The sequence below is a fragment of the Anser cygnoides genome, chromosome 2, assembly GCF_040182565.1.
Source record: "Anser cygnoides isolate HZ-2024a breed goose chromosome 2, Taihu_goose_T2T_genome, whole genome shotgun sequence".
NCBI lineage: Eukaryota > Metazoa > Chordata > Aves > Anseriformes > Anatidae > Anser > Anser cygnoides.
The window spans coordinates 88,359,767-88,376,328 of NC_089874.1; the positions used below are offsets into that span (position 1 = coordinate 88,359,767).

Sequence of the window (16,562 nt, forward strand, 5' to 3'; positions counted from 1 at the left end):
ATGGAGAGCCCAAGCTGGAGCAGAGGAAATTTGCAGAGGAAGGAGCAGCAGCTTCTGGCCACCCCACTGTACTCCCATGCTGCAGGACTTAAGAAGTTGACCCTGGGAAAGGAGGGAGCAAAGGCGTTGCTTTAATGTCTAGCTTTTCTGCTTCTCACTACCCCAAGCTATGTTAGTTGGCAACAAATTAATTTTCCCCACATTGAGTTGTGGGGAAAGGACGTGAAACTATTGGAGAGTGTCCAGAGGAGGGCCACAAATATGGTGAAGGGCCTAGAGGGGAAGACACATGAGGAGCAGCTGAGGTCACTTGGCCTGTTCAGCCTGGAAAAGAGGAGGCTGAGGGGAGACCTCATCGCGGTCTACAGCTTCCTCACGAGGGGCAGTGGAGGGGCAGGGGCTGATCTGTTCTCTTTAGTGACCAGGGATAGGACCCGTTGGAATGGTGTCAAGCTGTGACAGGGGAGGTTCAGGCTGGATATCAGGAAGAGGTTCTTCACTGAGAGGGTGGTCACACAATGGAACAGGCTCCCCAAGGACGTAGTCACTGCATCAAGCCTGTCAGAGTTTAAGAAGTGTTTGGACTGTGCACTTAGTCACATGGTCTGAATTTTTGGGTAGACCTGTGCGGTGCCAGGAGTTGGGCTCGATGATCCTTATGGGTCCCTTCCAACTCAGGATATTCTAAGAGTCTGTTTTGCCCAAGACAGTAACTGGTAAACTATCTCCTTGTCTTCATCTTGACCCATGACTGGGTCTTGCTACAGAGACTTAGTTGTGCCTTACTGCTTGAGCAGTCATTTGATGATTTGTAATGGTCGAATTTGAAAAAGCCAATGGTGGCAGCAGCAAGGAAGAAGAAACTTTAAAAGAGTCTAAAGCCTAAAAGTCTAAAGTGGCTATATACCTTTTTGAGAGGCATCAAATAAAAGTACATAGGCAATGACTAAAACAAACAAAAGGAAATGATTTTTCACACCATATGCAGTTGAGCTGAAAAAGCACACCACGGAACTTGTGAACATCAGAAATTTACACTGTCTCAAAAAATAGACTAGGCAAATTCATACATGGAAAATTCATCGAGCACTTAAATGCAACATCATCAATTCTGGTTCATAAAGTAACTGAACCACCGATTTCCTTGTTCTCTGATTATTGGAAAAGTACCACCATATGTATACGAGTGCATTTTCCATTTCATAGGCATAAGCTACTGTCTAGCAATAAAATATTGGGCTAGATGGTCATTTCCCTTGTGTCAGAGTACCTGTACTTATACTCTTTATTCCTAACATTCTCTATTTATTTATTTTTTAACAACTTTTCTTTCTGGGGCTGTTTAGCATCTTTTAAATAAATATTATAATTGTCCTCTAAGACTCACACGTAGTAGCTTAAATTGTCTCCATGTCTCCTTCCTACCTCCTCAGTTTTCGGTTTGTCTCCTAAATGCTGTTTTCGTTCAGTTTCCTGACTTTAGCATAGTTCCCTTTTTTAAGGTTAATATTGCTGCTTTTTTTTTTTTTCATTCTCTTTTAACCCTGCAGGGATGCTCACATACAATGCTCAAGACTAAATGAAGGTTTACTGCCCCGATGAGCTTTCTCTGATTAGAATAAAGAACTAAGAAGGAACTTGGTTTGAGAACCTGACCCTCGTAAAATCTTATGTTTGCACTCCTTTTCATGTTGTATCAGAACACGTAACAGACTGTGCTTCACAGTGACACTTCCCCAGCCCACAGGAATGCAACGGAAGCCTCCTGCTAGCGTTGTGTTTGCCTAGGAAAAAATACTCTCATCTCCCTGAGCAATTCCTCATCCTCAATGAGATTAACTGGGACTTGACTTTAGCATTCATATTTTAGTGTTTTCAAAAAAGTTTATCCTACTTTGCACTATCTAGAGTGTAGTAGCATGGAAATTGATTTTCATTTTTGAGGTTTTTACTACATAGCTATGAATGGCTATATAAAAAATGGCAGGTGAATGAAGTTTGGATAGGACTAGTGTATCAGATACAACAATTTACAAGCAATAATCTGAGTAATCATACAAAAGGAATACAGCAGGAGGAGTGAACTGATACATTCTCAAAGAGTAAACCAGTCCTGGCTTTGATAGGGTAGAATGTCTCATTGAAAGATTGCACGTTAAAAAAGAAAAAAAGTATTTTAGAAGAAGAAATACTTGAAAAAAGCAGAAAATACCCTGCTTTCAAGGGACTGAAAGAGGTATGGAAGATGATACCAATTTATTGGCACACAGAGACATGAAAGAAGGAAATGGAATGATATTTAAGAATATAAAATGCATTTTGAGGGCCTTTTACCAAGAATATCCAAAGACTACAGATGCCTCAAATGTCAGTGACAGAGGAAAAGGAATGCTTTGTGAAATTATTTACAGAATGGCTTTGAGTATTCAAAGTGATGAATCTGTGAAAAGTCAGCTGCAACTCTTGGCTCTGTCAGATTTCATTACTTCATTAGAGGAAAAGAAAATCCAAAGCAATGGATATAAATATCAGTGTGCAAGAAAGGCAATGATTAGTTCATTAAAATACACAGCAGCCACAAATACATGTTAGCTGGTAGTAGACATTTCCTATACACTCAAAAGAAAAAGACTACTGAAGAACATACAGAGACAGAAGCAGTTGCAAGTAAGGCCCGATCCAGAGTCAGAGGGAGGCAGGACAAGTTACAAAAGGGCCAAGACAACATACTTCCCAGCAACTCCAGGGTACGAGATTTCAGGGATCTTGCCAACCTCCCAGTAATCAGCTAAGGGGTGTCAGCCTTGCAGCCATTTTTTTCTTGGACCCTACACAGACAGCTAGCTTGTACTAAAATCATTTAAAACAGGAAAGCATTTTAATTTGTAATACTCCGAAGTGCCACGTGTGATTTTCTCACTTTTGGAGTAAGAAGAGTTACAATACTGCAGATTTCTACTAGATTTTGGTTGCAAGGAGTGAGTAGAAAGAACTTGTCTTTGAATGAAGATCTTCTGCATCTCGATTAAGTGTAAGCTGGTTTATGTAGCTACATTCAAGTATGAAAAATGGGGTGGTGACAGATCGATTAAACAGGGAAGTCTGCTCCAGTCTAGCACTGGCAGAGAACAGAACGGATTTAATCACTGATTCTATCTGACCTCCAGGAGTTTGATTTTTAAACAAACATTCAGAATTGCAAAGGTTAAAGAGCAGTATCACACCGTATTTCAAGGTCCTCTGAAATGCCAACTTGAACTTAACAAGAAACAATGCTGCCAAAGTGTTTTAACATTACAGAAAACTATCTGAACCAACTGGTGAAAGCACAAAAACAAAATATCAGAGATCTAAAAAACATGGCCTACAAGCCACAATGGAAGAAACTGTGCTTGTTTGCTCTATCAAAAAGGTACCTGAGGGGAGAGGGGGCGATAATCTTCAGGTGCTCAGAAGGCTGTGAAGAGGAAGGGAGTGGACCTCATTCACATCCCCTGTCAGTTACGTTCAGTCCCAGGCTGTATTATGGGAAGATTAATTAAAGATATCATCAAAGATGAGACTGACAGCAACACATCACCTAGGGAGGGTGCAGAATCTCCAGATTTTGAAGAACTGGTTAGGTAGGTATCTGTTGGGAATGATTTAAGTATGCTTGATCCTGCCACCTAGCAAGGAGAAGGATTAAACACCTCTTCACGTTTGAGATTTCTTTTTCTGCACTTTACAAAAACGTTCTGAAGTTGGAATGAAACCTTCAACTAAGTTATATTTTGAAAACAGACATAATAGGTTGTATTCCACTATTCTGCTTCTGTTCATGGAAATCAAGCATTTCATTATAAGCAAATCCCTCTTTTTAAAGGGAACGAATTAAGTTCACAAATTGGTTTCAGTAAATATGTAAGAACTGAATGTAAAAGTGGTAAATCCTTAAAACTACGCATTCTAGTTTTCTCTCTCCTTTTTCCCCTCTTGCTTTATGTTTTTGAATTTCTATCATCAGAAAACACATTAGAACAGGAGGAGGCTGGAAAGAATTTATCAGTGGCTTTGGTACGACTTTAGAAGAAAAGTGTCAGATTTCAGTGAAATAAGGGAATACATGGAGTGGAAGTTCAGGGAGGGTGTTTACTTTCACCACTACAGCATTTTTAAAAAGTTAAGCCAATTTTTATCACAATGTAAAATTTTCTTTCAGCTATGATCATATACAAAGCTTCTTTTCAAACAGAGCTACATCAAGAGCTAAAGCAGCTGCAATTTTTGAGTTTGCTTCCTTTATTACTGCATCTGCTCCCAACCAGATTATTTTTTTCTAATAAAAGTACATTTGTTGATGATAAGGACAACTGTTCACATGATAATTTAGATTTATATAAACACACAATGTAGTGTTGCTACTCAACATTCTGGTTTAAAAAATAGTATAGTAGCACAGATTGAATGGGTTACAATCCAACAAACTGATAGATTTCAAAATACAGTTTACAGTGCATATTTACGTGAATATTTTGCGTAGCATGTCTGAAACATAACTGGTTTCCATAAAGACATTTTATAGTCTGGAAGAATAAACAAACTTACTGTTACTAACAGGAAAGTACACGTCTCAATGTCCTTACTCTTGGAGTGGTTTTTCAGGTATGTAGAGGCTCAAGCACCTGAGGTTGGACAGGCACCTTTTAGCCCTAGCAGTAACAATTTTGACCTGCCCGTATCACCTGCCCTTCCCTACCATATAAATTGATTTCTCTCAACCTGAAAGACTTAAAGGAACAAAATATGACAAAACATAAAATGTGGTTCTGAGAATCAGGAGGGCACACAGGCCATGAACATCCTTCAGGGAAACAATTCCTAGACAAACTACATACTCGTAGTCTCTCATTTGAGTAAGCATCCACGTGTACATCACATGCAGGATTCTATGCAACGCCTCAAATATCAAAGGGCTGCCAGAAGAGGAGTCTGGTGACTTAAGGGAAAAGACTGTCATAATCCTAACACTGTCTGAGTACAAACTGCTAAATCCAGTAACCTTTCTAATAGGATGGAAAGGGTTTTTCTCTGTAAAGGAAAACTCAACAAATCCTTCTGAGAAATTATGCTGCATATAAGAAAACAAAGACATTTCCATACCCACTATGCACCAAAGATGAATGCCATCTATGAAATAAAACACTAAAAGAATGGGACACTGGGAAAACCCTTGGTTGCATACAGTGTCTGACCCTGCCCTGTAAAACCTAGTATAAATGGTGCTGGTTATGCTGATTTCCACCTCTTCTACACTAGTAGTTCAATCATCATGAAAAGTACAGCTTGTTGCATGAGGAGGTTGAGGAAGAAACAAGAAGCTATTGCTGAAATGATTTCCTATTACACTAATCGAAATCACATTTAGATTCCACACAAATATCAGATTTCTATCCAGTGGAAAAACCCAAATGAATCTGCTAAGAAAACATCCTGCAGACAGATGAAAGAAATCTAAAATCCATCAGTTTGGCAAGTACAATCCCAAAATAGCAAGCAAAGTTTTCCTAAGTAGATAGAGAACTGATATTCTTAATTCTTGGATACTTTGGAATCAAATGCAGAGTGACTTCCTCAAGAACTACAGGAGAGCCAAAACAAATATGTTGTCACCCATAAAAACTTTATGGACTCTTGTTCTTCCAGCTGTGAGGATCATCTTCAATGATAGCATTTAAAACCCAAGGATCGTCAGGTTCCAGATGATGATATTCAGAGTTCCTGAGATGCAGAGTTCCCTCCAATTCCTTCATGTGGGGATGTGGCCCAAGAGCACGTTTCACAACAGTGTGCAGAAACAGACGAAGAAAGTCCTGAAATCATTTGCCTTATCTATACCAGGACAATTAAAGTTATCTTGACTTACCTTGTGTCTTGTCTTACCTTGGGATGAGGGAACGAGTGAAAGAGCAAACATCACACAGTACATCAGGATTCAAAAGATTCATGAAAATGATCCTGAAAATCACCTTTGGAGTATGGGAGATGATACCTACTAGTGGTTAAACATGAGCCTGCTTCTCTTGCCCTTCATCTCCCAGCAGTAGCTGGAGGCAACGTCATTTTGGCATTCACACCAACTTTTCACAACGTGAATGTCAAATGAGACAACACAGGAGCAAAGTAAAGGTAGCTCCAAAAAATGTACCCAGATCTATATGAGAAGATTGCTTTGGAGCAAAACATAGTCAGGAGATCAACAATATTATCCTATGGACACATGGTGGCCACTGTTTGACAGGTATTAAGGTATTTTCAAGTCTCCGTATACGTCTTTGGCTTTCCTTGAATGACCTGTACCCTCACGAAGTTCAGGTAGAGGTGCCAAAGCTAGAAAAGAGACAGATTGACAGCTAGAAGTTGTCAATCAGGAGCGAACAGTCATGGAGAAACACCCTGCCAGTGACTTTCACAGGAAATAGAGCCCTTGCCTGAGATCCACAAAATATTTTTGAGAATGTTTGTTTCTTCTGTCTAGGAGAGGGGATTAGATAAAAGATCCAAGTCAAAGCACAATTCATTTGAAGATGAGCTGATGGAGCACCATACAAGAAACGTTAGTTTCCCTAATTGCAAGGGCAGGCTGTTTTGTAAGGGAATGGAAGTTGGGGGGGCAAGAGCCAGAGCAAGGAAGGCAAGCCTCAAGACCTCACCAACAAAGAACTAGGAAGTCTTGTCAGTAAGTCAGGGTGAAGATCATCTCTGGAGATGGTAAGCAGGGTAAGCCACAGTCCGATGATCTCTAGCCAAGTACATTGTGGCATGCATGCCTGAACAGAAGCCCTAAAGTCAAGTCTGTGGGTCAGGGACCGAATCAACAAGGCAGGTGGCACAGGTGTGACTGCACTGCAGCTGCAGTGTAGGTCAGGTCCCCACCTGGCTGAGGCTCCACCAAGGGTGAGCATCAGCAGAAAAGCAAGAAAGGAGGGAGACCCTGCTACAGCTTCTTACATCTTTCTTCCTAAGCATTATTAGCAATCTTGCCTTGCAAGCGACCAGCTCAACTCCTAGAGCATTGTGGAACGGGCTTCTAAAGTTGACATCTGCTTCTCGGAATGGGCCTTTTGTTTCACGTACTTGGAAATAATGTATTTTCAAAGGGGTGTTTCCTACAGTCTGAAGCCCTCTGCATTCAGGGAGAAGATTAAAAAAGGGTCGGGAGAGAAGAGGAAGAGAATACCATAGGATGGGAAAGTTGATTGACTGACAATGTGGAAATGGTAAGAAGTAACATCTAACTAGGCCGCTGACAAGGAAATGAATTTCTGAAAAATATTCCAACTTAGCCAGACTGGGGAGAAGACCTTAGGACAGTTAACACTCCTTACCTTGTATGATGTGTTCACAAAACAGCAGGGAGGAGGAGTACAGTGGTACATGGCTCTAAAATGTTCCCAGCTTAACTTGTTTAGCACATGTCCACTGCCAATATGAGCATTTGTATGGACAGTCAAATGAAAAATAAAAATTATTTAGAAGTGACCTAAAGAATAACCTGATTATTAACAATGCTAGAAAAAATACATAAGTATCTGTGAGCAGCAATACACGGAGTATTTAAAATACCCAAAGGATACTAATTCAGAATCAAAGCACCTATTTACTATATGGAGGCCACTGGAAGCAATAATTCTGGGAAGAATATTGGGTTCATGATATTTAACCCAATAAACAGAATCTGCCAGCATGCTGCTGCTGCTAACAAGGCCAATGTGACCCACAGACTTGTAAAAAGACTTATTTCTTGGATCTTTACCTCTTCATCGGATATTCACTGAGAACGTTATTGGTAACAGTGTGTTCAGATATGCTTGCTATAAAAATGATATAAGGAAACATGAATGAGTTCAATAAAAAGGCAAAAGAATAATCAGATGCCTGGAACTTCCTATTAGAGCTTAGTGTTCTCTATTTGTAATATTATGAGAACGTCTGTGACACAACTGAGATGTTCAGTAGGTGAAAAAAAGATTGGAAGGGGCCTCTTGGTTAACAGAATCTGTGTATGGTTACTAAAGGTACAATATCCTGTAATCCCTATTTGTAGGGCAGATTTTATTTAATGTAGAGAGCTGAAGAATGACATAACAAGGAAGGCAAGGACAAAGGGATCCAGCTGAAGTTAAACAACTTGTAGCTGGAAATGAAATGTCAATTTAAAAAATGAGGCAATTAATTATGGGAATAATTAACAATTGAAAACTTTGGACTCACTGTCAAAAGATATTCTGTTTTTCAAAAAGAACTACATTTTAGCTATTAATTTTAGTTTTCATGATGTGGCTGACAAAATTGCAGGTGGCATGACAAAAATTAACATTTGCCTGCCAGCTGTATATTTCATCAGGATTATCGGAATATCTATGAAAATGTGGCAATTAGTATCTGCTTAAACTACAGATTTTCCTTTAAAACAAAACAAAGCAGCATGACTCATTGGTTTATCTGAGGATGTTAGATGTTATAAATTACTGCAGATCTACCCACTGAAAGAAGCTGCTGAAATCTCATCTACTTCACTGCAAAACAGTAAGGGACCTTTTCTCTCTATGAAGTCCCGAGGTAGGAAAAAAAGCATTACATGCAGGAACTGCAGTGTCTCTGTTGAGCTGTGCAATAGATACTTGTCCAAGATGTTTTCTAAGCCCTTCACTTCAAAATGGTGGACATTATGAGGGTCTTCTTATGGATAACTAGGCCTCCAGGATTCTCTCTCGCCAGGGCAGAAGCCCTTAAGCAATTTTTGAAACACTGAAGATTATGAAAGAATAACTCCAGGTCTTAAAACGAGATGCAGGTTGCTAATGTAGTACATCAATTTGCAGGCAAAAAAAAAAACCAAGTATCTTTTCTGCCTCAAAAAAGCCCTGGTCAGCAAGGCATATATATGAAGCCTGCATACTTTCTATCACTACCTTTGCTACTCTCTTTTGATCTACAAGTCATGGTCATGACACAAAAGTAAAGCACCGTAACTGACTCGGATAATAAAAGCCTGTAGTGCCTTATTTGTCAGCCTGTGCTGTACAAAAGATGTTCCACAGTCACTTTTTGAGACTCACAAGTCATAGGGAGCAGGAAATCTTTTTTCCAGTAACTGTTATATTTATTGACTAGCCTACTGTCTGAGACCCTTTTTTCAAAAATCATAGCAGTCTGTTTAGCACTAAGAAAGCATGAATTTAACCAACAAGTAGCATGAGCTGCAATGAAATAAGAGGGAAAAAAAAAGGCAATTGATGCCCCACAAACTGAAAGCTTACTAATAAATGTATTGAAATGTTTGCAGCAGTAAAGAAGAGGGAGCAAGAATTGTAATCCAGTGGATGGAGGGGGATGGGAAGCACATCTGGGAAATATTATAATTCTGTGCTATATGCAAAGCTATGCAAAATAAATGCATTAACTTTAATGCCTTCTAGGTGCCTCTCATAGCACTACCATCTTCTTTGCCATAAATGACAGATACTTGTTTGGTAATGCTTGTTATTACCAGATACAGAACATACTAAACTTAAGCACCTCACCCTAGAAGAAAATATAAAATTGTGTTCTTATTTCCATTTTCCTTGTTGAATGACAAAAGGCAGAATGAACCAGGCTATACTGAGATGTCTCCAACTATAATTGAAGTGAATGAACAGTATAGTCACTATTAAAGCAGAGTAAATGTCAGGGATACATTTACAATGCACGTAATGATGCTGTTAACTGAATTAGGCTATTTAAAGAAGTGGAAAAATCTTTGGGGTAATCCAGCAGCTACTGCACAGTCACTACGAATGATGGTTAAAGTTTCACTTGTTCTACTACCACTACCAGGAGAACCCTAATTATTCTCTATCCATTCCATGCACTTAAATACACTTTTTTTCCCCAGAAATATTCAAAAATTAAATGTATGTTCCAGAGATTGGAAAGAACATTGTTCCACTGTAGTCACCAATATCCTGACAAAGCAATCCCTAACAATGTTTAGAAAACACAAGACTTTCCTGTAAAGAGCTGAAAAACAGGTTGTCTAGCTCTGATGAACTGGGCTTTGTAAATAAATCTCTAGTAAGAAAATGGTGGTCAATAGGGACAAGCCCAAAATATCATTCTGGATACACCTCATTATCAGAATTTGTCCAGCTCGGACCAGTAACAACTCCTTAGAAAAACCAAACACCCTATTTCAAAGACCTTTGTTAATGTCTAAAGCCAAAAATAATCTTGAACCACTGACACTGATAAAACAGAATTAAAAGAATAATTGTCTTTCCAAAATGATTAAACTGTGAGGCTGTTATATATGCGTCCATTTCTCTGACAGACCTAATAAAGCAAAGATGCATGTGACAGTGATTTTTGAATGAAATAATTTAAAAATGATCTTCCACATCAAATTACAGTTACAGAATATAGAAGCATACAATAGAAAGTATTAATACTTACAATAACTTAAGTTATTGTCCCTATTACCACTTCTACTAAATCAAGCTTCCTGCTTTGTTGTACATTGTTGTACAATGCTAATGTTAACTTTCATGTGATATTTTACCTCTTTCACACGTTACACTAAACCATAATCACCATTATAATGTCCATGAAACACATTATAGGGGTCATAAACAGAAATAACGGTACTAAACAGCTACTGTAGGATGAGAAGGATAACTGCGATGGAAAAGGCAGAAAGGTATCACAAATATTATATAGTCATTTTATTTAGTCATTGTATAGTCATTATTTTCAACCATAGGCAACTGATATACCCTATAAAAGTATGTTATTAGCCATATGAAATTTATCAGTGAAATGTGCTTTCTAAAACATAACATAGCTCAAAACAAACTAAGACAGATGGACCCATCAAAACTCAGTGCCCAAAGCAGGCTCATAAATTCATATTTTGGACCTTGAACAAGTGACCCACTTTTTGCCCATCTGCATTGAACATATCTGTATCTAAAGATTTTATGCACAACACCATTAAGTTTAAACCAACCAATGCATATATTAATTTAAATTTACCAATGTGTACTGATTTACTATTTAAAAATACTGATCATGTGAAATGACTTAGCATGAAAACAGTAAAGAAACATTTCTGAAATGCAGAATCAAAAGAAGTACTTTCAAGTCTCCAGTTGAAAACCAGGAACCTATTCAAATATTTTTTTTTAAATGAAGTTTTGGATTTTCTGTTGAAATATTGAACCTCTGAGGAAAATTAATTGCAGACTCAAAAATAATTAGAAAACATTCTTCTAATCATAATACCATCATGCTTATTTAATCCATTTCAATTCTCAATAATACTTCTTCAGAGACTGGGAAATAAAAACTTAATGAAGTAGTAATGGGTATGGATATGCCCTATGTAATTTTCAAATCACTTCACTTTTGACAACAAATATACACTTCTTGCAAAATCACTACTATTCTCATCAACAAGTTGGAATAAAAATGGCTACATATTTCTTGTGTTACTCTTCAGTAAGCAAGAGTCAGAAACCTGGAAGAATTTTGTTAATACCCAATAGGATTTCTTATACAGACACCATTCATTTGCCTTTATAGGATATGATGCAAGAAGACACTTATCTTTTCATTTGTCTCTATTTGAAATCACAGCATTCATGCGTTTTTCAGCATTCAGAAAGACATTAAAGAAAACTACAGGCTCACAGAAGGAGCAGGTTGGAAGGGACCTCAGGACCATTGTCCAATACCTTGACCCAAACAGATCTAAGTTCAATAATAGATGAAGTGCTCAAGGCCTCTGTAGGCCAGAAAATACACTTTTTACCACAACATTAGAAGCTCTTTCTTCACACACCATATTTAAGACTTCTCTGAGCTTTCCTTGGCCTGATTTTAGCGGAAGGAGCCATGGCCTGGTGGGCAGAGGCGTGCTGCCTGCCCGGTGCCAGCTTTGCTCCAGAAGGGCACGAGGCAGGGTCTGGCACCCCCGCACAGCTTTATGCTCAAGTAACACCAGTATCATTCACCTCAGGACCCCGAGGGGCACGCAAAGTGTCACACTCAAAATCTTGTTTATGGGCAACTGGGAAACGGTTTGTGTGTGTAACTATCTATCAATCCATCCTGAGGCCTTGCAAGCGCAGTACAAATCACATGGCCTGACACTAGCAGTGGCAATCCCCCATTGCTGGGCAGCATGTCTACACAAGGCTGAGGACAACAGCAGAGAAAAAGGGAAGATATTAGAAGGTTTTCTTCGTAACAGTTTTAATTGTTTACACTTTTCCGAGTTAATTAGATAATTTGGACTGTGACTGTTACTATTATTGTAACTGAAATACTGCTAATAATTGTATTTTCACTAGATTGTTAAGACTTTAATTAGACTAGAATATATGCTGAGCTCTGTATTCGCAGTGCGCTCCCTTTTGCCCACAGTAGTTGAGGCCTAACAATTGGTGCAGATGAGTTTTGAAGTTTCTCCTAGCACGCCCAGAGAAGCTGTGGATGCTCCACCCCTGGAGGTGTTCAAGGCCAGGCTGGATGGGGCTTTGGGCAACCTGGTCTGGTGGGAGGTGTCCCTGCCCATGGCAGGGGGTTGGAACTGGGTGATCTTTAAGGCCCCTTCCAACCAAACCATTCTCTAAAAGAAAGAAAGCCAGGAAGCCCTCAGAAAAACTGTGCTATGTTCCTGAAAATATTAATAGGCTACATTTTAAAAATACATTAATTGAACATACAAGAATCCACATTTTATAATATTCACTCCAAATAAAATATTTCAAATGTTTCTGTTCTTCACTAATGGCCTCAAGTATCAGAAATGCATGAGGTCTTTCTGTTTTGGACTCATTTTAAAGCAATTTTGAAGTATTGTAGTGCTTGTAATGAATGGTTCACCATGTTTCAGTGAAAAAATTAAAATGCCATTCAATGATTTAAAATCTCATTCATTTTCATCTGCTACCTGAGTGTTGTTTCCAAAACCATCATTATACTGCCTCCTTTTTAAAGATAACATTTTAGAGAACCCACTGAACACCAACACCTTACAAAGATCTCTCCGCTCTGTTGTAAGAACTTCTTAGACTATTCCTATGCCTTGTAATACAAAGCACCAGAAGAAAGAGAGAAGAGCAATTATGTTAACTACTTGTCAGCATCAAGATCCTGTACTCAGTGTTAGTGAGTCATTACCCCTACAAACTGTCAGCCAGGCTGTACCAGTGAGACAAATAATGTTATGAGAGGCTATTTTAAATATGTATCTTGAAATAAGGTTGCAAATCTACAGAGGTCAGAATAGTTTCACAATTCGTTTTATGTACACTGAAAAGTTAGAAAAGCTGCGTGAGAAACACCAAAGCAGGCATCCAAAATAACGCCTTTTGCCACAGGAGTTTGAAACTGATTTTCACAACACTAATGGGATTTAAAAAAAAAAAAAACACAGACAATAAATAAATAAATAAATAAATAAACAGTTCATAAAAGTCATGGCTCATAATACACAAACATCTAAACATATACACTTGTAGGCAAGCACATATTATACAGGGCAAACCCAAACCAAGCCTAAGTATTACATCTATGCAATAAATCATATGAAATTGTGAAAGCCTTGAGCACATTCATAGGCCTGAACAGCCTCACCTGGGCCTCCAGCCACCACCTCTGCCCATGGGCCTAGAAGCCCCATTTCAGCTCAGCCCTGGGTCTTCAGCCCTGCCTGAGTTATGCTGTAGGACCTGGCTGTGGACCCGTCATATCTTGGTCCTTGGTTGACGTCCCAGCTTCACCTCAGACCTGCCTAGCAATTGCTGGATCTGACCCTGACCTTCCTTCTTGGCCTCAGATCTCATCACCACAAACTTTCTTGATGTTCTGGACTCTCACTTGACCCTTGCAGCCAGTACTAGTTTTGGCCAGCCCACCTTGTACTGTGGGACAGGGCTCGTGAGACCCCAACCCTTCTCGGAGATGTCATCACCTTTGGGAGTAGCCAGGCTTTGCTCTGCCTTCACAGAAACACACAGCAGTATAGATACAATACTTCTAACTTGTATCTGGGTATATATACACACACCTCTGTTTCACCAGATATTAACATGTGTTAGTCTCCCTTGAAAACACTGAATTCAGTGTTTCTCTTGAGTTCTTTAGAATAATTGTTGAGTGGTAATTCAATATAAATATCTACTAATATAAAATTGGTGTTCACAGAAAGGTTATTCAAAGACAAAGAAAACAATTGAAAAGTAACAGCCAACTACATCTGGATGGCTCTATTCTAAAACAAATTAGGAGGAAATTAATGGAGTAATTTGGAATATGAATTGTACCTCTTACATAAACAATCACAAAAGACATGATGTCCATGAGTGCAAATTTGATCTAGAGCCCTAAGCATTTAGAAGCACATTCTACGCTCTGCACTTGTGTAAAAGTAGCTTGTGATGCTTCTCACTGAATTATTATTTTGTGTGTGTGAAAAAGATATCGTTTCAAGGGTAAGACTACAACCTTTCACAGGCTAATAAAGGTTTTGATCAAACCCAGTGTTTTTTAATATGCACCTGCTCCTTGTGTTTCAATGTATCTCTATCCTCTATAAATAGTCATCAGTATTATTGACTTGCTACCTGAATACTAACAATGGGGATGATCATCTTAGCAAACAAACAGTATTAAAAGACAGACTGAAGCACATCCACTTCTGGACTAAAGCTTGCAGACACAGAAGTACATCACTCTGGAGAAGAGTTCTTCTCAAATTAATCCTCATTTACCTTTTCACATTTAAATATCTGGCATTTGTAAGTGTTATGACAAGATATGCATCCTCTTGTCTTTTTAGCTGCAAAAACTGTGACATGGGTTAAGATGCATGTTATAGGGTTGAGAGGATAAAGGCTGAAGAAATCTACGTAAGAAGATCAGATGATCCAGTTATCAGAGGTCAGAAAAATCATTAATATTCATTGCATACTTTGCTTACTTCAGTTTAATGAGTCATTGATCCATCTGTTATTAACAACAAAAATGTCCAAATGCAGACCTGCAATGCACTGAAGTGTGTACATGCCTTAATTAATTTGATATATTTATCAGTGGGCTCTATTCTCTGACCCTTAACAGTTCATAGAAGTTTCAGTCTGGTGACCTTGAGAGCAAAATATACCTATCTTCTTTACTACTTGATGAACTAATTTGTATTTCAAATTCTCTTAAATGAAACACCTATCTGTCAGGATGATAGGCACAGTAAAGAAGTTGCAAAGAGACAAAGAACTATATAAAGCAATCAGAGAAACCTTTTATTCAGCTGCTACAATAAATGACAGATAGTCTCATTATGCAATTCCCCTAGCTCTTCTTAACATACCTGACCCCTAGAACTATATCACATGATTCATCAGTATTGTAGTTTCAAATACTTTTCAAGAACAGTGCAGTAATATCTTCTGGCAATGATTTTACAGTACCAGCCTGGGGCATGAAGAACTGATGATTCCCAAAGCATACAAGTACATCACACAGCTCATCCAATAAGGACAACAACAAGAAACAAAAACTATCTATATAGCATTTCCACTTTCCTTATAAAAAAATATTTTCATAAAACAAATAGAAGAAGAAAGAAGAATAGAAGAAAATATGCACATGATGACACAAATAATCATAATGCCATCTTATATTCAGATGGAAATTGTGCAAAACCCCATACAAAAGATTTTGTGTGTTTCATCAAATCACTTTCAGTAATTCAATAAGTGTTCCTGCACTGACAAACATGATCATACAGTGACAAATAGGGAGGTGATAGCGTGAAAACATCAAAACAGACCCAAACATGAGTGTGACTTTACCTGTTGCCGCTTCTCAAATTCCAGCTTGATACGGGATTTGATGCAGTTGCATGTGTCCTGATACGTCTGCTGCAGTGCCAGTTCCATGAGGTGTTTGTGGTATGCTCCTGCCAAGTTTCCACAGATGAAAATGATTACATTTGCCAATATCTAGGGGGTTAAAAAAAATGTGTCAAGAAACTTATTTAAATTAGAAGATTACAGTCCTAACCTGCAATGAAAGATTGCTGCAGCAATTACATATTTTGCTTTCGTTTGACCCCTAGCCAAGGTTCACCTTTCAAAAAGCCTTCACAATCAGTGGAAAAGCCCCCACAACTATTCTGTTTTCATTTAGGATGAAATAAGAACAATCATGAACAAAATTTGTCTATTCTATGAGGTATACACTTACCAAAAAATAAATTCAGCTCATGTTCTACATCCACCGTTGAGTATTATTTAGGTGGGAGCATGATCTACTGCTGTAAAATGATAGCTACAGCTCCTAGAAACAACACCAGAAGCCACATGATTGCCAACTTCTTCTGGAAAGATATTTTCTTTTACAGTGACATACGATTAAAGGGTAAAAAGACACTAATGTCAACATCCAGACTTGCATTTTATCTCACCCTGACCCACAACCACCTGTCAGTCAGCTATAAACATCAGCATTGCTGAGGCTGAGCAACATTTACATTG

At 38.5% G+C, this 16,562-nt stretch overlaps 1 protein-coding gene across 2 annotated transcripts in view; it reads right to left on the reverse strand.

Annotated features, from left to right (window-relative positions):
* The window catches only part of ADCY2 (adenylate cyclase 2), a 212,236-nt gene that overhangs the window by 99,938 nt on the left and 95,736 nt on the right, over positions 1-16,562 (reverse strand). For both annotated transcript variants that reach the window (XM_048076378.2, XM_048076377.2), the window contains exon 4: positions 15,879-16,028. In XM_048076378.2, the coding sequence (XP_047932335.2) occupies positions 15,879-16,028 (150 nt within the window). The remainder of the gene's footprint in view (positions 1-15,878; positions 16,029-16,562) is intronic.